Source organism: Corapipo altera, unplaced genomic scaffold (assembly GCF_003945725.1).
Source record: "Corapipo altera isolate COAL_440 unplaced genomic scaffold, ASM394572v1 0, whole genome shotgun sequence".
NCBI classification, from domain to species: Eukaryota; Metazoa; Chordata; class Aves; order Passeriformes; family Pipridae; genus Corapipo; species Corapipo altera.
The window spans coordinates 5,927,656-5,952,057 of NW_020884872.1; the positions used below are offsets into that span (position 1 = coordinate 5,927,656).

Below are 24,402 nucleotides of genomic sequence, written 5' to 3' on the forward strand. Positions count from 1 at the left end.
GCAAGAGAGAAACCGCTCAGAAACAAACTTGCCCAGGCAAATTTTAGCACCTTCATTTAATACAGGGAAAAGTTATTACAGAGAGGAGACTTTGCTCCATGATATTCTACAGTTTTCAGTAAGAGTGCTGATATTTGCCAATGATTTTCTCTTCCATTCTTCAATAAAGTTGAGCAACTTCCCATAGGAACAGCTGAAGTGACCATTTTGACGTGCCAAGCTCATGTTACAAATAAAACCAAGCACATGGAAAGCGTGGACTGCTGAAGGAGAATTCATGTTTACATGCTAAGAAGATAAAGTCTCTATTCAAAGGAAGGTCACTTTACTCTTCCAGGGGAATTCAGAGGACACCACAGTCACCCTCAGTGTCTGAAGTGCCCAGTCCTACTTCTGGGTTCAGCAACTCCCAGGGATCCAGGCTTTGCCTCCAGGCCAACAGCACTGTGCTCCTACTGAACTTCTTGCAGATGAAATGCTAAAATTCTCAAGAGTTGTGCTGAAAATGCATAAGGATGAATCATGGAGGCTTCCCTAACACCAGAGGTAAATGTCCCTTTCCTCCTTATGGAAGTCAGACAACTAGAAACTGTTGTTGATGCACAATTTCAGTATTTAACAAGGGCTCAACTTCCAGTAAGTTACCCATGAAACATTACTTCAGCCCCCTTTACATCTGGATTAAATATCTGCTCCAAGAGCACACTCAAGCTCTGCTGAAAAGGACTAAAGGAACAGAAAAAGAGAATTCAAGAAAATGGTTTTGAGGGTTTTTTTTTTGCCAGAGCCCACCTGAAACATCCCTAATCAAGCATATCCCCCTAAGAAGAATCTTGCATATAAGATGTCAGAAATCAAATTATGAAAGCAAGATTTTTGAAGAACTAAACCAACCTAGTTTAAAAGCAGACTATGAACCATAAATCGGAACCCTATCCTACCTACTCAGGACTTCCTAGTCCCTGAGTGAGCCACCAGGAAGAAGACATTTATCCTTAATTCTACCGTGCACAAATTAGTAGCTTTTCTAAAAAATGTATCATGGAACTACAAGCAACTCCTCCCTTGAATTAACTTTGTGTCTATAGGAAATGAGTGCAAATCCCTCAAAATGCAAACCTTATCCTGCAATAAGAAGAAAAAAAGAGCAACTGGATCCGCTCAAGATCAAACAACAGGAATTTTACACAAGTCCCTATGTGAAACACAGGGTGTGCTCTGGTTTATGAAAAACTGAAAAAAACAGTCACTTGTGTCATGCACCACATTAGCAATATTAAAAAACCACAAACAAACAAAAACAAACAAAAACCCCCCTCAGCACTAAACGCTGCAATGTCATTTGCACCTTTACTTTCCATCCAAGACTGGTCATTCCAAGGTGATAAAAGTTTTGTCACAAAACGATTCTATCAACTACTGCCCCTCTTTCAAAAGAGGGTCAACTCTCATTTTTACAGATACAAGTAAATTACCCCATTTCAGTTAAAATGTCCTTTCAAAACATTATTAAATGAGTGCTTTGAAATCACTTTTGGGCACAGCAGGATTCTGCAGACAATCTTCTGATTAGGAACTCATTATTGAGCTTTTCCAATCCAGAAGTTTGCCACTGATACTCTTACACATATGGAACATAAGAGTTTCTTTTTTCCACATACAAAACACTCCTGAGCATCCAGAAAATGCAGGCCTGGACTCAGAAAAAACAGGACTGAGTGTCAACTCAGTAGGACAACTACATTTGTAAAATTATCTAGTCAACCACAGAAAACTCTCTTAAAAAAACAAAGCTGACAGACCACATTCAGACATTTAAAACAATACTGGACAAGTGACCCAAGAATTTCCTAGAAGTGCTCAGTTACCTATTTCCCTCTTTCTGTCTAGTATTTAATTACTTATTGTATCAGTTTATACATCTCTCTCCAAATCCTTGCAATTTACATTATTTTCCTGACATCCTTATGATCACATTTTTGAAAACCATTAAACCTGCTGAGTGCCAGACACAGTATCTGCATCCTTCCCTAAAGAGGGCAGGGAAGGGGTACACCCCAAAGGTATATGTAGCTTTTCAAATCAATCACCATCAGCTATACTGCCTGATGAAAACAAAAGAATGCTTACCTAAAATAGCTCTGAAAAACAAACACTGCCTTCCTAAAAGAATTACAGCTACTGATCAGTAAGAATCCTCCTCGGCTCAGGTTTGCTTCAGAACCTGTCTTTAATCCTCAGGCACCTAATGCAGAGCTGACCCTCAGTAAGTTCACACAGAGTCTGTTTCCTTTTCTTACAGGTTTTTACAGACACCCAGAACTACCCACTTTGCAATGTGTGGGGTTACTTCAACCCTGACAGCCTTTATTATGTGCCCTGTAAGAGTTTGGCTTCCTCTCCTACCAAGAGATCAAGGGATATGTCAGAATCCAAACATGGGTAACACTTCTTTCTCATCTATCCCTGTTTAAGATTCCTTGTGATTCTATCACATAGAGAATACAAAACAGATTTGACATAATTATCATGTAGGTGGTTTCGGGATCTTATTTATTTTTAATCTACTTAATTTCCTAAGAAATTGGCAAGACTTTATAAAATGCATAGTTGTTTCAGTAATAAGACAATCTCTCCTCATGCCAAGAGTCTAAAATACATAACCTAAACAAACAAGAAAGGTGAAAATGGGGAGCAAAATGTCTAGACTGAATGACACCCACCCACTTGTCATCTTTAGCACTTTTCATCACAAATCATGCAGTCACCAAAGATGGCTTTTATGATCTGCTCCAACAAACCTACTTTTTGATACCTTAAAATTTAAGAGGCCTTTCGAAAGTGAGGCAAATATGGAGCAGTTTGAGTATTTTAGTGCTTGAGTAAGGAAAAAGTGAACTAGATACTAACACCATCTAGTGGCACCTTGCAAGGCTAAATGTGACTAACACAGACTTGGCTAACTGAACTTGAAAAACAGCAAGCATTAACTGGATGACATACCCCTGAAAGGAAAACTTTAAAACAACCCAAAGCTCCATATTCTTCTGCGTAAATCAATAAGCGTTTTCTTAAATAGAATTAATTTATTTTAATTTTTGTGCAAGCACTAGTTGATGTGAAAACGAATAGTAAGATAGAAAATTAATTGAAGAACTGTACAATGGAAGCATGAAAAGGGTTCATCTTCTGCTTTAAATCTGACTACTTCCAGGAAAAAATAAATCTTCCTTAAACACTTAGGAGACATATGCAGAATGTAGAAACAGCTTATTACATAGTGCATCGTTTACCCACAACAGTGTTTTAACCTAGCAAGAGGAACACTGCTGAGACATAAAATTCAGGAAGTCAAAAGGTGAGGAAATTCCAAGGCTGAATCAATGGAATTGACTTCACAGGGTACAAAACCGGCTGGACAGCTGGGCTCAGAGAGTGGTGGGGAATGGAGTTCCATCCAGCTGGCAGCTGGTCACCAGTGGGGTTCCCCAGGACTCAGTCTGGGGCTCAGTCCTGTTTAATATCATCATCAACCACCTGGACAAGGGTTGGAGGGCTGAGGCCAATGGTGTGAGGTTCAACAAGGCCAAGTGCCAGGTCCTGCCCTTGGGTCACAACAACCCCCTGCAGCACTACAGGCAGAGGGGATGGAAAGCTGCCCGGTGGAAAAGGATCTGGGGGTGCTGGCTGACAGCAGCTGAACAAGAGCCAGCGTGTGTCCACGTGGCCAAGAAGGCCACTGACACCTGGCTTGTATCAGTGTGTCCAGCAGGGCCACAGTAGTGACCCTCCCCCTGTACTTGGCACTGATGAGGCCACACCTCAAATCCTGTGTTCGGTTTTGGGCCCCTCATGACAAGAAGGACACTGAGGTGCTGGAGCGAGTCCAGAGAAGGGCAACAGAACTGGGGAAGGGTCTGGAACACAAGTCCTATGAGGAATGGCTGAGGAAGCTGGGGGTGTTCAGCCTGGAGAAAAGGAAGCTCAGGAGAGACCTTGATCATACTCTACAACTCTTTGAAAGGTGGTTGCAGCCAGGTGGGGGGTGGATCGGTCTCTTCTTCCAAGTAACCAGTGACAGGACAAGAAGAAATGGCCTCAAGTTGCGCCAGGTGAGGTTTTGATTGGATATATGGAAAAATTTTGTCACCCAGGGGGGTTGTAAAGCACTGGGACGGGCTGTCCAGGGAAGTGGTGGAGTCCCCATCCCTGGAGGTATTTAAAAGATGTGTAGATGTGCTGCATAGGGACAAGGTTTAATGGTGGACTTCGCAGTGCTGAGTGAACAATTGGACTGGGTGATCTTAAAGGCCTTTTCCAACCTACCTGATTCTGCAATTCTATAATAACCAAAAAAATGTTGTGGAAGTGAGAGCAGCAAAATGCAGCTCAGGTCTTTTGTTCTAAGGCCTCAGGCAAAAGGTTGCTCCCTGTTTCCTCCAGAGATTTGTGCTGAAAGTACCAAAGAGACCATCAAAGAAGCCTAAAACATGTCTTCCTTACAACACAGAATGAAGGCAGACACACAAAGGCAACACAAGCATACATTTATGAAAGAAAAATCAGCAAACAGTCCTCTAAGAAATATTATTAACAACTGCATGTCCTCATCTGGAAATACAATGCAGCAAAGTGGTGTGAAACTCACTGTCCCAAAAAGCATTAAATGTGTACACACACGAGTTTGGCAAGAAGTTTACAGATCCTTTAGGTCATGAACTCTATGAAGGGTCTTAAAATATTGAGAATATTAGTGAAGAAGAAACCCAGTGGATTCTCATCAAGCTCAAAAATCCTTCAAAGACCATATTCCACAAGAGGAATTTTAACAATTAAGTGCTTATTTAGAACACTGCCCCAAATAAAAATTTTCAGACAACCAGTCAACGACCATGGTACAGGTGTATTTTATAGTAAAATTGTCTACTGCTAAACTTTGCTCCACACACATACAATTTATAAAGAACATTTTAATGATCTAGGCTTAAGATAACATTCTTCTTTCTATAGCAATCTGATGTAATGGTTTGAACCACATAAAATTTAACTCCATCCTGAAGATGAAATAAACAGCTCTAAATAGAAGCAACTCAAATTCTACCAATTACAAACAACAAAATAAAAATCCTTAAACCTAAAAATCACACTTACTTCAAAACAGTCATGTCCTGTTCAGCTCATTCAGGTGGCTTTGCTGCTTAAAATCCAATTGAGTTCTTCGGGACTCATCAGTAAGACAGAACAGCCTGGCAGCAGCCAATACATAAACCCTGTTTATGCTGGGAAGTTCTCCCTTATGTTTCATAAAATGACTCCTACTATCCTGTACCTCAGAGCACAGCACATGGAAATGCTCCCTAATGACAACACTTTCCTTCAAATTCCTAGAAGACTAAGACACTAACCACCACAGAGAAATTCTCTGCAGAATTGCAACTGCCTTGCAAGCACACAATTTTACACATGAACAATCAAAAAATGTTTAAGTTTTGTGTTTAGGCCGCATCTTAATAAATGAGCTGCTCAATAAACATTCTGGGGTTTTTCTGGCTTTTTTTTTTTTTTTTTTAATTTTAGCTTAACAACTACTAAAAAAAATTCCCCTGCACTAAGAAACACTATCTTCTATAAAATATTTTTATATTAGTGTTTTTGACAATGCAGTCACTACCTACAATCAAAATAAGTACTGCTAAAACTGTTCAGACACAGTACATTTAGAAATGTGAACACCACTTGAGTACAGCAATAAGAATTATTTGAGTGCAGTATTTATTGTGCTTTAGTAACTGTGGCATGAGTAATTGCATGTTTGTCCCAAATCATTCATTAATTGCATTTTCTACTTCCAGGAATTTTGCTTAGAGAACAGTAATTCAAGGAGGCAAATTATGAAAGCACATCACCACTTTGCAACTGTCCTCCAAGTCACGGGCTGGAACACGGTCAACACATGTGACCCTTCTACAAAAGGGATGAAAGGTTCCCTAAGGAAAACCCAGATGATGTGAGAGTCCATGAGCTCATTAAACAGCAGTCAGCTAGATCCCAAACCTTAAGCATCACTAGCTACACACTCTGTACTTCTTATGGAAAGCAGAGTCATGAAATAAAAAATAATCTCCAACTAGTGATGTAGCATCAGTTTCCTTCAAGAGTAGAGCAAATAATTTTGGTAAAAACCCAGCCCTCCCAAGGAATGTAGTAGCAAACTAAGTTCACAGGTTTACACCAGGGAGTCCTATCCTGATTCTCAATGCTCTCAGCATCCAAAAGGCTCCATGACAACCCATCTGCCTCCTCCAGCAAAACCCAAGGCTGAGGTTTCACATTCTGGGGCAACTGCATCACATTTTTGTGCTGGGTTATTTTTCAGTTGGATCAGTTCCCCACACAGCTGCAGGCTCAGCTGTGCCAGCACAGACACGGGGGTGCCACTGAAGGCACGCCCAGGAACAACGGCTTTGGGAGCCTCCGAAACAATCCAACAGCTGGGGAAGAGCTGCCTCATTAAAAAAGAAAGGAGGAAGACATCAGATTAGAGTTAAGACAATGCTACTGAGGAAACAAAATACTTTTCCTCGCTGAGAGGAGAGAACATTCCCATTTTGGGAAACCCTGAAGCCAAATTCTGACCAGTCACAGTCAAGACAAGGAAAGCTGAGCGCAGAACCCATCCTGAGCATATGGGCTAAGCTGGATCCACCTGCCTTGATCTCAACTCAAGTCACTGGCTCACAGGATTCAGAATATGCAAAAAGGATCTTATCCTAACAGCAGCAGAGTGCCACTACAACAAGAAAACTCCATAACATGACTTCAGAGAAAACCCTTCAGGTATCAACAGCCCTTCAAACTTATTACATTTTGGAAAAACTACAGGCTGCAGACCAGCTTCAGCCATTTTAAAGGCTAGGAATTACATTGGGATATTCCAATCTAAGCTCAGATATAATGAGAAGGAATCTCATCCAGTAATTTCTGATGTGAATTCAACTTCTGCTGGAGACAAGTGCTTCTTTTTATGAAAAAAACCCAAAAAGCATATTAAATCTGGACTTCAGTGGCTACATGACAGAAAACATAATGCACTTCAAGGGAAACTACTACATCATTTAACAGGTTTCATTAAAAATATAAATATATATGCTAAATATACTGAAGAATTCAGCAGACATCAGCCTCCTGCACTTTCACAGGTAGCCTGTCCCTCACTGATATCCTCTTTGTATACACAGCAAGGGCTGTGCCTGGTTAGCTCCAATAATGTTGGTTTTATTCTCCAGCCTGTCATGAATCTTTCTCAAGGTCACTCTTTCGCAGGGTATGAATCCTAGCTCTTATAAAGAAACAACCTACAGGGTTTTTTTACCACATTCAAAAGAAGGTATTAGCTACATAAAAATACTAATACATGACAAATGCATCCGACTGTACAGCCCTTGGTTGCCAAAGTATTTGTGGAAAAAATGAGAGGGAGATCAAGAGAATAAACTATCAACATGAAACTCAGATCTCCATCAACCCAGCACTGCTTCACCTTGACCACTGATACCAGTTCTGCAGTCAACTAACAATTTTGTTCTGCTTCACACAAATTTTATTGCATTTTTAAACAAAAATTTTTGCCTTTATTAAAAAACTTTTGCCTTTATAAACTTTTGCCTTTATTAAAGACACACTTTCTTCATTATATGCAAAGGTGTACATATTTCTTGAAGGTATTTAATTAAATAATAGGCTTCCAAGAAAAAATAAAAGTTGTGCAGCATTACTCATGCTGCTATCTTGTGATATTTTATTAATTACATCCAATGTATTAAACACATCAACCTCTCCATAACTTTGTTCAAGACTAACTTCAGTTTTATAGTTCTGAAGATCATGCTTCTTCAGCAGTTTATACTTCTGGAAGTTCAGGACTTAAAAACTGGATAAAATATACATTAGTGAGATCAAAACATTCTGAACTTACTTTTCTACTGCAAATCATTTAAAATTTAACTATAATTGCAACTAGAATGTACCATAAGTAACAGAATCCATAGCATGGAATAAAATTTATTTTTACTTTGAATTTATAATGCAACACAAGCATTCTACTTCTTTCAAATAACAGTAGTAAATTAATTATAGAACACCTATGACTTTTTGCATTTAGGATAATACTTCTACAGTTCAAAAACTGTTGTGAATAGGCACATGTGTCCCTCACCTAATTAAAAAATCCTTTAACTTCTCTTTTCACATCAATTTAAATTTCTCCAGTATTATTTTTACTACTACCCCATTATCTTAAAAATAAAGATACACCTTTCTTTTTTTTAATACTCCACAACTAACAAAGTTTTTTCTGTTCCTGAGACTTCTTTCGTGATTGAGATGTGACTTTAAACAGGCATCTAAGAAAGTTTAAAGTATTTTAATTCAGATTTTTAATGCCTAGATGTTTCTTCCCACATAGTTCTGCTCATGTCCATTTACAGTTCTGGAGAACTGGTATTTTCAATCATCATTTGGATTTTTTAATGCTTGTTCTTAAAAACCGTATGCAGAGTACAAAGCAGACTCCCCATCAGTAAACCCTGCCTCTGATCCATAGCAACACCTGGTCCTGTCACTCTTAACTGTTATCAACTCAAAAGCAGAGTTAATACAGTTCAGCCCATAATCCTGTGCTGGTTTTGCTAAGTAAAATATATCCAGTAAGTCATACTGCACTCACATCACACCTAACTGTATTAGGCTAATCAGGAACAGCACTGTAAGCTGTTTGCAGAGGGGGTGGCAGAGTTTTCTTAAAATAAAACAAAACAAAATAAACACAAAAACATAGGATCAGCCTATTACTTAGTAGATTCCATAGCAAACACATTGCCATGTTCCCTTCACATTTTCCCATGGCTCTGGACTCGGTATAACCAGAGGTTATATTACACTAATTGGCTGGGATGAGGTACAAGACAGATGCCTCCATCACCCAAACCCTTCTGAATTTTCAGACTGAATTTAGATAACTGCAAATTCCTCCTGAGTTATCTCAAATCTAATCACTTCTCACTTCAAAAATGAAGGTCCCAGGAACCCAAACTCACACTGGTTTATGTCAGACAGTGAAGCAGTGGACTCAGACACTGCTGTGAAACAATCCACAGCCAGCCTGAGTCACTGAGCAGTGCTTCTGAACTACTATCACTTGTAATTCATTTCCCTGTTTCTACATCCCAAGGTAATTGAAAACTACTATTTTTGTTTGGAAAAGGGTATGGGGTGGGAGTATGCATTTACAGGGCGTCAGTGTTGTTTGCTTTCCCCTACACAAAGTCAACCGGAACTGTATTCATATCGAAATCAAAAAGCAAAAACAATGAAAAAGGACTCCCCACTAAAAAAAAAAAAAAATAAAAATTCCACCCTGTTCTAACTGGTTCTCACCCACACCTCTACCATCACTGAAAGGCAGGCAGCCATCAGACACTGGGACTGCCAGCCAGTGTGCAATGAAGTGGAAACAGGACAAGCTGAAGGTCTGGCCCTGTATCTCTGTCAGCAACACAGCAGAGTGTCTCTGGGAATCCACCCCACTGCCAAAAACCACTGTGCTGACCCACAAGCAACACAGTACAAGTATACATAAGGTTCTGTGTCCACTGGCTGCAATCGTGGCCAAAAACATTTCACTAATTTCAAAGACTGATGGAGCAGACCTAAAAAAACCCCACCCACCCCCAAGCCCTTTCAACCCATTCTTCTCATCAACACTTAAACCAGAACTTCGATCAACCTGTGTGCAGATTTTTGCTGCCAAATTAACACTCTCAGCCCAGCCTTACCTGCTGAGGTTGTGGACATACATCAAGAACTAAGACAGGTTCTCATTCCAAGCCCCTCTGTCCCCCACCATCCCAATAATCCTTCAGAGGCCTCGGGGGTTCAACTGCTTGTGCAGTCATGGAATAAAGAACCAGAAAAACAAAGCCGGCACTGTGCTACAACTGCACAAACTGAAGAAGTTTCATATTCATACCTGAACCAGTAGTGCTTTGGTTTGATTATTTTTTTTCATTAAGGAGAAAAAAAAAAGAGAAGTAAGAATACAACTGTTTTTTATAAAGACATCACCAGTCTTAATTCTTTCACAGGCTTTGAAATATAGTACAAACCAAGAAAACAGTGAGTTTTTCATTCTGCTGTGTCACACCAAAGAACAATCCCCAAAGACATTTTTCAGAAGACATAAAAAGCCTTACCTTTTGGATAATCTTCCAATAAGAGGTTGAAGTGACCTAACTGACAAAAGAAATCAGACTCGACCTTTCCTTCAGCTTTCAAAATTAGCGATTCATAGCAGCGAACAGCCTGGGAAAGAGAAATACAAGGTTTTCAAAATTCTGTATTTAACTAAGGCAAATAATACATTTTCTGAGAAATAATAAAGTTTCTTATTAGCCTGCAAGACAAGAAGTCTACGAACACTCTCAGTAACACAGCATCACTTTTCAAAGAAGAAATGTAATATTTAAGACGGAACAGATTCAGAAGCTCACTGACTGTAATGCAAACCAACAACAAATCTGCTTTATTTGTGGACATTCAATTTCCCCAACACAAAACAAACCTCGAACTTACATAATGGCTTTTTTCATAAAAAAAAAAATCAATGAAATGCAAAATGATTGATTTTATTGATTTATTTTTTCCAATCTGCAAGAAAGAAACATCTCTGATTTTGTTCTCGTTCTGTGGGTTTTTTTCCTAAGAAAATTAATTTTTCCTTCTACCAGTTATTTCATTTATTTTTGCTAAACTGAAGAACACACTATCTTAACATGCTTGCTTAGACAATTTATGCACCTTCACATTTATTTCCCAAGATCTCATTCTTTTCAATTACCTCTATCATGTCATAAAATACAGTTTATTACCTTCTACTTACTACCCAGCTACTGCAGACTAGGTAAAGTCAGAAACAAAAATCCAATTAGAAATTAATTTTACTTTGAGAAAAGTTGCCCCAGAAGCTTTTAAGTGGCACACACAAAGGTTGTTCTGTGCTACAACATACATTTTTAACAAACTGAATTGATACTTTCTATTCACTAGAATGGCCATGACCTTTAACCTACTACATCCTTACTTCATGATACTATTTATACTTTGGGAATGAATGAGTAAATAAATAAATAAAATCAGTTTCCCAAGTTTCTGAACTTCCAGTTTCTTTTTTTCCAGTTTGAATGTATTGGCCATTAAACTGAAGCAGCTGGATAAACCTAAATGGAAGGAAGGTCCTTTGCCCCAGCAGACGACTTCACACTTTTCAAAAGCTTGACACACTTCCAATGAATTCTAATTCTAGCTTGTTAATCCAGGACTTTCACCACCTCATGGTCTGATTAAGTTTCAAATTTGGTTGCAGTTATGAACAGCTTGATTTTAATATATCACAATAATCACAGGCCCTAATACTTAATCTGAAATGGGGGGTAGGGGGAGAAAAAAAAAATCAAGTTGAATACTCATTTAGCAGTCTTGTCCATATTTAAAATCTACTTTGTGTAAACTTGTATTAATTATAGAACTGAGAAATGCCAAAAATTAAATGAGGAAATGTTAAGAAATAGTTTAAACACACCTGTGGAGAATCCAAATCACTGATCTAATTTGTTATGAGCGGATCTCAATTTATATCCCAAGACTGAGATATATCACACACTTCCATTTACTTCCAAGTCCAGAACAGCCTTATCTTCTGGCTGTTTTCACAGGCTAAGTTCTGATGAATAAAAACAAAGCGATGCTGCTACAGAACTGCAGCTGTATGTGTGGTATTACAGTGATTTAATAAAGCCATTTAAATTACATATTTCAAACTCTGCAGCTCTTTGGCCATATTCCAAAGAGTTCAAATTGAGATGTGTATTTGCCTCTACATCAAAGAACTGCGACAGCACTTTTCCTTCATGCTGCAAGTTTTGCCTTAGCAAACTGCACTGGAAGGACTATAATTCTGTTGATCAAAGTTACTATTCCTTTAATTTCATTTCCATTACTATCAATACCTCTTGGAGTCAGTCAACTCTCAACCTGAAGTATATGATCCTTGAAATCAGAAGCAAAGTATACAAATCTAAAGTAAGTTTCTTAAATCTGTGTATATACTGACTGGCAACATCAGACTCACCAGCTGAACCTGCTCCCACACCTGCAAATACTTTAATGCAGAATCTTGGTTTTGGGGCTGTGCTTCCTCTCTCCACTTTTTGGTCTCATCTCTCCATTTGTACAAATCCTAACAAAATTCTTGGTAGTGCCCCTAATGTTACTGTCAGATTGATTTGCAGACAGGTTTTCTGTTTTCTGATCATTTGCAATACCTGCTGCAGCTGCTGAAGAGAATATTCACACTACAATAGTTTCTTAAATTAATATTTTGTCTTCTCCAATTCAGTCACTGTTCAGAGCATATAGAAACTGCCACCACAGCAGGTAGCTTAGAAAAACTGTGGAGAGGAAGTTGAGGTAGTTTATTTCCTGAATTAGATGGCTACAGTTATTTGAAGAGAACCTGACTTCATGAACAAATATAACAGGATTTTTCTGTACAGATGCTCAAGGAAATTATAAATCACACAAACTTAAACATCTCAGCATCTGGGGACCTTCAGTGTTTCCCCAGCTCCTTTTTAAGCAAACCCTCATTAAAAGATGCATCACAAGTATCTGAAGCACTGTGTATAGTACAGATACAAAAACCTGTGCCCAAGCCTTTCACACATCTCAGATCAATTCTCAGCGAGGCAGAGAATTGCCTTAGAATACACACTGAAGATACTGCTAAGCCATCTCACTAATGCTGGAACAAAGTAAGGCCTAAGACTCCAGAACTTCCCCTTTAAGCCACAGTTAACTGTAAGTTTTCTGTTCCTGTAAGACCAACTCAATTACACCATTAAAAGCAAACCCTCCCAGCCGACCTCTAACCTGTTTGCAACATCATCAGGAAAACACTTGTTTTTATGCAAACTTAACTTGCGAAGGTTGTTTGTTTCAAATGATTTTTTTTAAATTCTTCGAGCACATTGTAACAAAATGAAACAGAAACTAAAACCAAGCTTTATTTCCTTGGCGGGAACACCAAGTCAGCCTCCCTGTCTCAGCTTAGTCCCTACGTGGCTCTTGGTTCTTCCCAGTAGATTCACTCAGACAAACTGATTTATCCAACTTTGGTTTTGGTCAAGAAACTTTCTTCCCCATCAGACCAGTCCACAAGCATCTTAAGAAAGTAGTAAGTACTTTTCTGCACAGCTAGGAATTTGTCTCTTTGTTGAACGAACAGATGTAAAGAGGGAGGACACAACTACGTGTATTTGTATATGATTTCTTTGAAGGAATAATCAAAAGATCAAGTTTCAGTGGATCTTTAACTGCCAAGGCCATCTATTACACCACTTGTGCAACCCATTTGAATTATCCAGAGACACCAAGAATTCAGAGGAAGTTAAAAACCCCTGAGGTTTTTACGTACTGTTATTTCTCCACACTGTGTGATCTCTAAGTGCATTCAGTGGAGTCAGCCCTGAGAACTGCTAATATTGACAAATTACCAAGAAAGGGAAAGACCCTGGAATGAAAAGGGAGACTGCTACACAACATCATACACTTCCTTCCCTTTGTTCAAGGCTGCATGAAGATAAAAGGGAAACCTGAAGAATTTAGGAGCTTGGCAAAATAAGCACCTGCAGCTACTTTGCAGTGTGGCAACCAGAGAAGAAGCAGGGAACCAACACAGGAATGGCTGCAGGAAACAAACTGGTTTATATGACACCAAAAAAAAGTAACAATCTTCATGTTGTTTGCCAGCTTCAACTGAAGTAATTCACTTTTTGTATTTGCCATACTAATTCCCTCTTATGACATCACAGTTTGTGACTGGGGGCATCCTGATCTCACAAATTCAGCCACCAATTCTCAGGACACCTTTAAATATGACATAGTGAAGAAAAAGGCTTACTGCCTTTGCCAACTTGGAAAAAGCCAGCAGAACACTCACATGTGTTCACAAAAGGAAAAGTAACTCTAGTATCACCTTTAAAATGTGCTACCAAACCCCTGTGTGTTCACTACTTATCATTCCAAAGGGAAAAGAATGATATATTTTTTCTACCTGTTGTAAGATCATTGACTCCCCCTCCCCACACTCATAAAAAAAGCCCCAAACCAAACAAAACCAACCCCATAAAGCAAAGGCCAGTTTTGGTTCTTATGAACAACATGTCATTTCATGAATAAAAGACCCTAGATTTGGGAATATACCATAACAAGTAAGTAAGTAAATAAATAAATAAATAAATAAACCCAACCCAAAACAATCTAACAGATAAAACCAGAATTCTAAATATTGTATACAGGAGTCACTGAAACACATTACAGCTCTGCTTTATAAGGGAAAAGGAAGGATAATGTTATTTCTACCTCAACTAATATGAAGAAAAAAAAACTTTACCATTATCACTGGTTGTAATTATTTCTATTTTGCAGCACAAATTCAAACTACTGCTAAAAAAGTGTACTAAAAAGAAGGGGGAAAAAAATCAATACAGCTTGTTTGAATTGTTTCTAAAGAAGACAGTGGAATGATATTCTTTCTTAATCATGACAAGCATGACTGACTATGAAAGCAAGCAGGGCTAAATGGCCAAACATGACAAAATGTTAATTCTTTAATATATTAATCATACAAAAATGGGGGAGTACACTAAGTCAGCAGATTTTTACTTAAAACATAGAAAAAACACTGGCAACTACAGAGAACCAAAAAGCTAGCAATTTAAACTGTTAGCATGGCAACAGCTGGGCAGTAATATACAGTGAAAGATGTTATTTGAATTTTACTGGGTAATAAATTAACAGCTCAAGAAAAAGTTTTAATGCAGACAATATAGTGTAAAATGACAAATTCAAAGCTTCAAGATGTTCAAGATGTTCCTAGAACCTTCAAGTTCACAAGAGAAGACACTACTGTATAGATGAACTGGGGGAGGGTGACAAAAAAACAGTTGCTGCTCCATTTTCCTTGATTCTCCAGTGATCCAACTGGGCTTTGAGAGCAGGTAATGAAAACTGGAAGCACGAAGAAGATTCCATGTGAAAAAATCTGAAGAGGGTGACGTCAGTGGACTCTTCACAAATGAAATACATACTACACTAGTGGTTAGAAATGGAACATTAATTAGGTCTTAAAGGATATTTTATCCTCCTGGAAAATGAAAGAACTACGTGGCCACTGAGGTGATGGTCACACAATCACCTACCAGTCAGTCAGAGGGTACCTACAGACCAGAAAGGCAGAAGTGTCTGTGTGTGCTGGGCTCGTTTCCCTACCTCAGGGTCAACAGAGGATGTTCCAAAATGCTTCTCTTCCCACCCCTTTCTCCAAGCCACCTGATTTTGTAACAATGACAGCTACTGCCCCAAGAACCTCCTGGTGCAGCTCCAGCTCATGCTCTGCAGCAACACCAGTGCGCACAAGGCAAAGATCACTTCAGCTAAGCAAGAAGACGACAACCCTGAATTCCTCAGAAACTGAACTATTTTTTCCACCATAAACATCACCTCCTGAGCTGTAGATGACTTAAAAGAACACCTCATTTACCTCTGCAGAGAAAAGCATACCATTCTTATTTGACTGAAGATAACCTAAATTAATGCAGCAGCTCCTCCACTGAAATCTCTCATATTATATACTGGCACAATATTCTTAACTTCCCCTACTTTCTTACTCAATATCAATTCCCACTCCAGCTTTCGAAGTTTCTTTCTATGTTCTTTGTGATGCTCATATTATAAAATTTCTCCCTCAGTTTAGCACGTTGACTCTCTTGTATTTCATGTATGGACTATACTACACAAAAGCCTCAATAAGACTGGTAAAAGTACCGTGTGCTGAACACAAAAATGCTCACACCCCAAAAGACTCGGCCTCAAGGAGGAAAAACATGGACTGGTCCCTTCAGTAACTCTGTTCTTGCAAAATTTCTATGGTATATTGGAACATTATGAATTTATTCTAATCAGCCAATAATATTTAAGGGCAAAGTCCTCATCATTTCAGGGACAATCAGGATAGAACGACACAAACTGATCCTCCTCAAACATTTATCAAGAAATGTATCAGCAATCTATTTTCTTATCATTACTGCTTCATCAAACTGGACTCAAGAGTAAACAGAGAAAGCAACAAAGAACAGCTGCACACATTGGCTACATACACACTTTGATGGCAACAATTATGACTAAGTTTCTTTAAAAGCCACTACTGTGCTCTAGGACTTTTCCACTTTCAGAATCTGCTGAAGATGTGAAATATTTCTTTCAAATGATGCCCATGGTAGATGAGAGATGACACAGCAAACAGTAGAAGCAAGGGTCAAGGTTGCCAAGTTTACAAGTGAAAATTAACATTAAGTTAATTATCATTGAAAACCAAGGGATATTGCTTCACAAAAAGCACAGAACTGTAGAACAGAATACAAAATAGAATACATGCAAATCAATGATTAAATGGAGAAAAGTGACATTTTAGCAGAGAGTAAAAAGCCCAACTTGCCTCCACTGAATACAGAACACTTATTATAAGACATTCTTGACAAGTATTTTCCGCCAGACAGATGTAAACTCAATAGTTTACATATTAAAAATAGTTTACATACATAAAATACATGAAGCTTAGTCGTTTGCAGCTGACAGTGTCCATAACCAACTGCATTTTAGGAAAAAATCTGTTGACTGGAGTTCATGCAGTGCATCACTCTGCATTAATTCTGAGATCACCTGGAGGATGCAGCCCCTCCGTTATTTCTCACAAATACAGGAGAAAACACTTACAAAACACCCACATATATGTATGTATAGACACACCTACATCATTTCTACAAATTCTAAATTATCAAACAGAATCCTATGCTGTCCCTGAAAACATCTCATTATCAGATGACTCAGGAGATTATGACGCACTGTGTATGGAATTTCATCATTCCAAATCCTTCATAATTAATCTTTAAAAAAAAAGAAAACACACCTTTTTAAAAAAAAAAAAAGTAGATTTTTCATAGGCAACTGAAACAGATTATTTTTATCTGACACTATAGGAACATCTTTTTGGCTATTTTTACCATAATAAGTCTCTTTCAAATAGAATTGCAGAACCTTATTTTAGCAGCTGTTTGAGCTCATGAATAGTTCACCACACTCTAAAATTTAAGACCACTAAATCTGATTTTATTCTATCAGTTCTTACCTATGTGAACACAGAACATCACAACTAAGATGTGAGCATGTCATACTTCAGAATGCTTAAATAGTTAATACTGATATATATATATATTAATGTTACACCAGTTTTATTTAGTAGTCTACCGAGTTCTACATGATTTTAAGTTAGTTATGATACAACAAATAAACAGCTTTTTTTGTTTTCATTGGGTAAGTAACTTTGGAAATACAATTAAAATCAACACAGAAAAAAACCCCAAACAAACACAGAAACCCACCCATAATTCAAGGCAGAGTCTGCATTAATAGCTGCCTGTTTTGCCTAAAGAAAAAACATCTCAAATTTTAAATGTGAATAACTTATTCATGCAAAGGTCTCTGGATCTGGACAAGTCTTTGGTAATGTAACACTATCAGCCACCAAGTAGAAAAATGACAATGAAATAAAGAATAAAGTAGCTTGGGAAAAAAGGTATTAAATAGAGAACAACGTGGATTTATATGGACAAGACAATTAAAAAGACTGATACAACAAACATATTGGTGAAAGTAAGTTTTGGACTACAGAGAATTATTTTCTGTGCTGTTCTTTGAATACAAGGCAACATAAAAGGGCAACTATTATAAAATCTTAAAGAACTACCACCAATTGCCCTGCTCTGCTAAACCTGCACAGTCTAAACTTCAGCTCCTGAGGGGTTCAAGCACCAGACATGACCTGGTATTCAGGAATAAATATTGGTGGTAGCTTAGTCTGAAAATACAAGGAAAAGAAGATTTATTTTAGAAGAATGGAAGTGAAAATGGGTCAGGAGCTGTTACACGAAGGAAGTGTAAAAACTAATGCTAATAGGGTGGGAAGTGTGGAGTTTTCAGCACCACAGGAGACGTAAAATTGGTAAAGGTACATTAAGACACAAAGGATAAAAAGAAAAAAAAGTCTAAATGGAAGGAGCCTGGTTTCAAATACTGAAATACCATTATTTCAAGGAGTCTCAGAATACTGGTACTTCTGAAATTGGCACTGTCAATGTACCAGGAGGGTCCTCCCCAAAGATTTTCCATCACGTCCCCGAAATCTCCCATACAGGTACACTCAACATATCACCTTCCTTTTCCCACAGCCATTCACATTTACTCCTCTGTAGCTGCCTAATTATGCTTCCACAATTATGCTCACATATAAAAGTGAGGAACACTGGCACATAACTGCACATGCAGAAAAAGTAGCCTGCATAGAAAAATGTTTTGGAGACCTTTATGCCCAGTAAACACCTTGAAAATCTCCACATTAATTCCCATGAAGAGCTGCAACCCTCCCCTGCCAATGCCAGCAAACACCCAGCCTTATCCCTCACCTTCCCTCCCTCATGTGGCTGTCTGAAAGAGAAGAAATTGCAATGAGGAAATAAGAGGAATGCAGTCCTCTGGATACAGCCCACAGCTAATGAGCAGTACCACTTCTGAACAGAAGAGCTGGTGAACCTCATTCCAGGGGAAAAAAAAAGTGTATTTCTGCTATGCAGCAGTAACAGGTGGGGGAGGTACATCCATACAGATTTCAGATTTTATATTTATGCACTACAAAGTCCAAGTCCAAATTCTTTTAGCTGTTAGTAAGCATTTGCATCATAATGTGCACTGAACACCAGGTAAAATAACAATACACTCAAAAATTGCTCAGTAACTGGCCAAAGTCTTTAGATAAATAAAACTTGGTACTGAATTGTCACAGGCAAAACATCCTAAAGAATCCTGGAGCTGCAGGGTAAACAGCCATGCAGGTTGTCACCACAGACTGTTTTAATTAACATTCCCCTGGAGCTGGATATAAGAACTCCTTGAATAATGCTTCCCAAGCCCCATCAAATCTGACATCCAATATACAGAAATACCAAGTGGAAAAACATTTATAAAGCTTAATGACAATTCTCCATGTATCTGTACATCTTTTTAGGGATACTACTGAACTAAGAAACAGGGTCTGCTTCAAAGGACACAGCTCCTGTTGAGTACAGCAGGTCAGAAACCAATCCTATTATTGGGGGAAATGGGATGCACAAAAAATCCACAGAAAACCCCCCCAAATGTTAAAACTATCTGGTATGGATATTGATTTGAAAAGACCAAGAATTCAGGCACTTGCCTTATTTAAAATAAAGATTTAAGTTGTCCATACTCATAGCAAATGCCTTAAGGATCAGATTCCAGAGTCAACCTCACCTTTAAGCCAAAAGTCACCACGATGATGCTCAGCAGGACAGAGGCAGAACAACAGACACTAAACTTCCACTTAGACATGGAGAACTCAGTTCCCTACCCACAGCTACAGGATGACCATGGGTAGGAAAGGTGAATTTTGTGATTTAAAATGAACAACTGGATAAAGAAAAACACAATCCTTTAGAGGAGGGTACTGAGGAGTCTGGGGTCATGACATCACCTGTCTTGGCTGAACTACAAACAGACTAAACCATGAGTTCTTCTCAATTCCATCATGATGCTATTCCTTCCAACAGAGGGGTTTGCAAAGGCTCTTTTCTACTGTGCCTGGCTGGAAAAACTACAATATTCCCTTCTGTTGGGCCTAACTTTCAGTCACCACATATCATGACTACTTAACACACAAGACTCCAATATTTGTGGACAAGAAACCACCAATTCAAACCAGCCACACCTAACTCCTGAAAATGTAACTCTGATTATAAAAAAAAAATAAACTGGTTAAAGTTGTATTAGATTTCAACCTTAAACACCAAAAATTGAAAATTATGAAATAACTGAATATCCAAAACTGGATTCCTCATCTTCCAACCACAATCAAGTATAGAATTTTATAAGTTTATCACAAAACTGTCTTAAAAATGAGTCACTACACTCAAGGAAAAGCAATAACATCCCAAACATACTTGTTTCCAAAGGTCAAACTCCTCAACTTCTCAGATTAAAAAAAAAAAACTAGAAAGAAATTTACACAGAATTCACTACCCTTACACTGTTCATTACATTTGCCAGTCCATCACAGCAAACAGCTCATTTATTTCTTAAAACTATTTGTAGACTGAAAATCAAAAACTGGACAATGCAAGTGGAATTGCAGTGTATAGAACCCCAAATCTTTAACCTGGTGTTTATCTTGGATTGCATCCACGCTGCCTTCCAGAGGGACTCACTCGGTATCTCCGAGCACTCGGAACGCTGCTTGTCTCTCACCAGAGAGAGAACTCAAAAATCTTTAAGCAATCAAACTGCTGGGAAGCATTTTATAAACCCAATGAGGTGTGAAATCCATCACCAGAGACCTGAAGTGGGACAAAGTACCCAAAAAGAGCAGGTGTGCAGATCAGCGTTCAGGAAGTTCGAGGGCTGTTGGCACCGTCCATAAATCAGGATGTCAATGTGATTCATACACCAAACACCTCTGAAGAGCCCCTTGTGATACATTACTGTGGGGTTTGCATTTAAAATCAAATAACTGTATAAATAACTGAATTATATACATTTCAGACATTTGCTGAGAAACTTCCATTTTTGATGAACATGCCATACTCCACAGGATTCACTCCACAGAAGATGAGGTGTTTTCCTAAGTTCTCACTTCTCAACTAAAGCTGTCATGACTTGAGCCTTTAGATGAATGATCAATTCTGACATTATTTACAGTGGCAGACATCAATTTCCATTATACATTAATGCCAAACCTTAGAATGAACTCCAGCAGTTTCACAGGCAATATGGTTTCCAAAATGCAACCAACTTGACGTAGCACAAAAGTAGCGAGCCAAGGCATAAAGTCACTAAAAAGTGACAGTTCCTCAACACTCCAAAATTGACTGTCTTCCTTTTTAAGGTTTTGGATGAACAGGACACACCCATGTCTCCCATTTCACTGTCACTAATCTACCTTTGTTTACAGGATAAATTCACCTTCCAAGCACTCGATGACCTGATCATAGATCTTTGTATTGACAGAACACACCAGTGTGACAACTGCCACTAACAAGAACACTTCACAATGCAAGAAAAGCTTATTTCTGCAGAAGACTGGATTTTTTTCAAGTACTGGCCCCGGGGAGTCAAACTAATCATTATTAGAAAAAGTATGTGGAAAGGTGCACACACTTCTACACTTGCCTTCATTAATATACATAAATACCCCACCTTACACTGCAGAAAAATCCCTGTCAAAACACCGTGTCACCGTGAACAAGCAATTCCCTAGAGAGGAAACAAGGAAAACAGCAAAACAAACCAAAAATCTCTAAGAGTCAGACACTGAATCAAGTTCTAAAGAGTGCACTGGGCACAGTCTCAGAAGTGGCAAATAAAAGCCCCGACAGAGTAAAGGATTGAGCGAGAGGGAACACACGAAATGAAACCCTCGTCAGGGGAACAGCAGAGAAGGGAAGTAGAGAGATCACAATTTACTCAAGCCCTGAACGACAGCACCTTCTTCACTGTGTTATCCTTCCATCCCTGCTCCATCTGGCAGCACAACAGCCTCCCATCATTACCCACCCAACACACAGCATCCCCACCTAATAATCACCTCAGCCGTGCCAGTCACTCAGAGAACAAGTGATTATCCCTCTGCAGGGAATGTTTGGGGAGGATGAAAAAACATAAAGGTGAGAGAGTTTAGGAACATTTGAAAATGCATCAAATTTAAATTAAAGACATTTTCAAGTATTCATAAAAGGCAAAAGGTAGCATGCAGGTCAGTCCCAAATGTCAATCTTTGTAAGCCTTTTATTTTAAAGTGGCAACTGTAGTACAAAAGGTTCATTTTTCATAGCTTTCTGCAGTAAAAGATTTACTTATAACTAAAAAAAGCAAATCCCATCATTCTGGACCACCTGTGGTTTGTCCTGTGCAAGCAACAGGAGGTGTGTAACCTTTATGCTTAAGGTTGGAAACACGAACAACACTTGGATGTGCAAGAGAGGATATTTATTTTTTCCTTAGGCCACAGATGGGGAACTGGGATCTCACAAGGCACATGTGGCTCACAGGGAAAAACTCCTCACTAGCCAGGCCTGTGCTGCTCTTCAGCTCATGCAAAAGCTCAACTGCTTCCATCTTCTTGGTCAATTAGCTGGGAACAGCTATGGGAGAACAAACTCCCTCAGCCAGCACGGGCAGGGCCAGCAGCACTGACTGGGGGGAGGAGGGCAGCAGACAGAGGGGCTTCCTCCCGTATTTATCTGCTCTGCTGTTCCTTCCTCTCCACGTGCTGAGCAGGTAGAATTGCTCCTTAAGGAAGGCCCAGGCCTCCAGAAAAAGCAGAAACATGAGGTAGGTAAGCCAAGGAGGTGACAAGGAGTCCTGGGCTCAGGGGGGAGCACATCTGACTTAAAAAAACATTACAGTACACTGAAAATGTTTCAAACTTTTTTTTGCTGTGAGATAACTTGAAAACCTCAAAGTTCTTTGTAGAGTATTAAAAGGAAGTTTGAGGCTCTTGTTGATTTTATTTCCTTGCTTCTCCAGATGTGGAGACCTGGCTGCTAACGTTATGTTAGTCCCTCTCACACCCAGGTAGACCCAAAGGAGCAGAACCTCAACTCCATTATCCTCACTGCCATAACACTTAAAACAGCTCTGTTATGCTGCACACTGTGCAGTAGGAGTAAATAAATTTGTCAAAATTTATTCCTTTTGTGTAGTAATGGAATGAGATTTGAGACTCTGGATCAGTCTTCTGCACTTTTTTCATGTACAGTTCAACATGCTTTCGTTTTTCTTGTGAATCAGACCAAGCTCCACCAAAAATCCATTTTCACAGGTATTTAATAGTGACTAAGCAGCACAAAATCCAACATGAAAGGTGAACTGCTGTAATATTAAGTACACTTATTGGTGATACCCTATCAACCTATCATTACCTCCATAATCTGCAGTGATAAGATATTGGCCTTTGGACTGAATTTACAGTATTATTTTAGGTCTATCCACTATAAATGAGGCGAGGACATTGCAGCTCCAAACCACACCCATCATCATGCCACAGATGGATTTTGAAAGGCAATCCAAGAGACACGTAGCAGTAAAACACTACATGGTCATGTAAGATCCTGAACTCTGCAACAGGCTTATTAAAACTGCTCAAAAAAGCCTCAAGTATATTAATTATTGGATTATGGGGCAACAAACCAAAAAGATTAGAAAAAGTACATGGAAAGGCAGATGAAAAAAGCATTCGCAGTTCTGGAGGTAACAGGAGATAAATTTCCAGCAAAGTTAAAGTAAGATAACCATGATAAGTCAGACCAGCAGTCTGCAGCCTGCCTTCACATCTACTTCAACAGCACAGGTACCAAAATAGCAATAATAAAAGATTAGCACAATGGTATTTTTTTCCTAAATACTTTTCCAGACTGCACCAATTTAGGTTCAGGAACTTCCTGGTGGTACTGCTGTTCTCAACAGCTCTTAATGGATTTTCCTTCCATTAATTTTCCCCATTGCTTTCTAAACCCATGTCCACTCATTTCACACTAACACTCTTCGACAGCAAGCAGTTCCACAGATTAACTGCAGGGAACCATCTTGTTTTGAATCTGCTTTCCTGGTAGTTTCAGTTGATACTCTCAAGTTCTTGCAGTAAGTAGAAGAGACAGGGAAAAACCTGTTCTAGAAGCCAAAATATTAATACCGTCTCAGCAGGTTTGATCTACAGCGTTCTATACAATTTCCCTGCATTCAGAAAAGATAGAAGTTAAATAAATTTGGAAGAGAAATGCAGGGATAACAGGAAAGAAGAGTCTCTCCTGCAAAAGGAAGTCAAAACAGCTCAAATTATTTACCTTAGCAAATCAAAAGCTAGTTATGACTTTTTTACAAGTACCAACAAGTCAAAACACCGGGGAAGAGAAGAGCTGTTTCAGCCTAACAAAAATGTTGCCAAACAAATGTGGATAATTTTAGACAAAAAAATTTAAAAAAGTATTTGAAGAATCACAACATCAGGCTCTTGCACAGCATTTAAATGGAAAGAGTAGAGGCAAAGAGCCCTTAACTACTCTTTGTTATCATTTTTAAGATCGCAATTTTCATAAACATAATGCCATTAAATGTACCCAGGTGTCTTTGACACAACCACCTGCAAAATGAAGGGACAGGCTTGCA

The 24,402-nt window shown here is 38.7% G+C and overlaps 1 protein-coding gene across 16 annotated transcripts in view; it reads right to left on the reverse strand.

The window, feature by feature from the left end:
- The window catches only part of KDM6A (lysine demethylase 6A), a 151,577-nt gene that overhangs the window by 107,158 nt on the left and 20,017 nt on the right, over positions 1 to 24,402 (reverse strand). For all 16 annotated transcript variants that reach the window (XR_003526412.1, XR_003526405.1, XR_003526414.1 and 13 more), the window contains exon 3: positions 10,251 to 10,359. Coding sequence is in view for 8 of the 16 variants with exons in the window: in XM_027635818.1 (XP_027491619.1) it covers positions 10,251 to 10,359 (109 nt within the window). In the remaining 8 variants the exon portion in view is untranslated. The remainder of the gene's footprint in view (positions 1 to 10,250; positions 10,360 to 24,402) is intronic.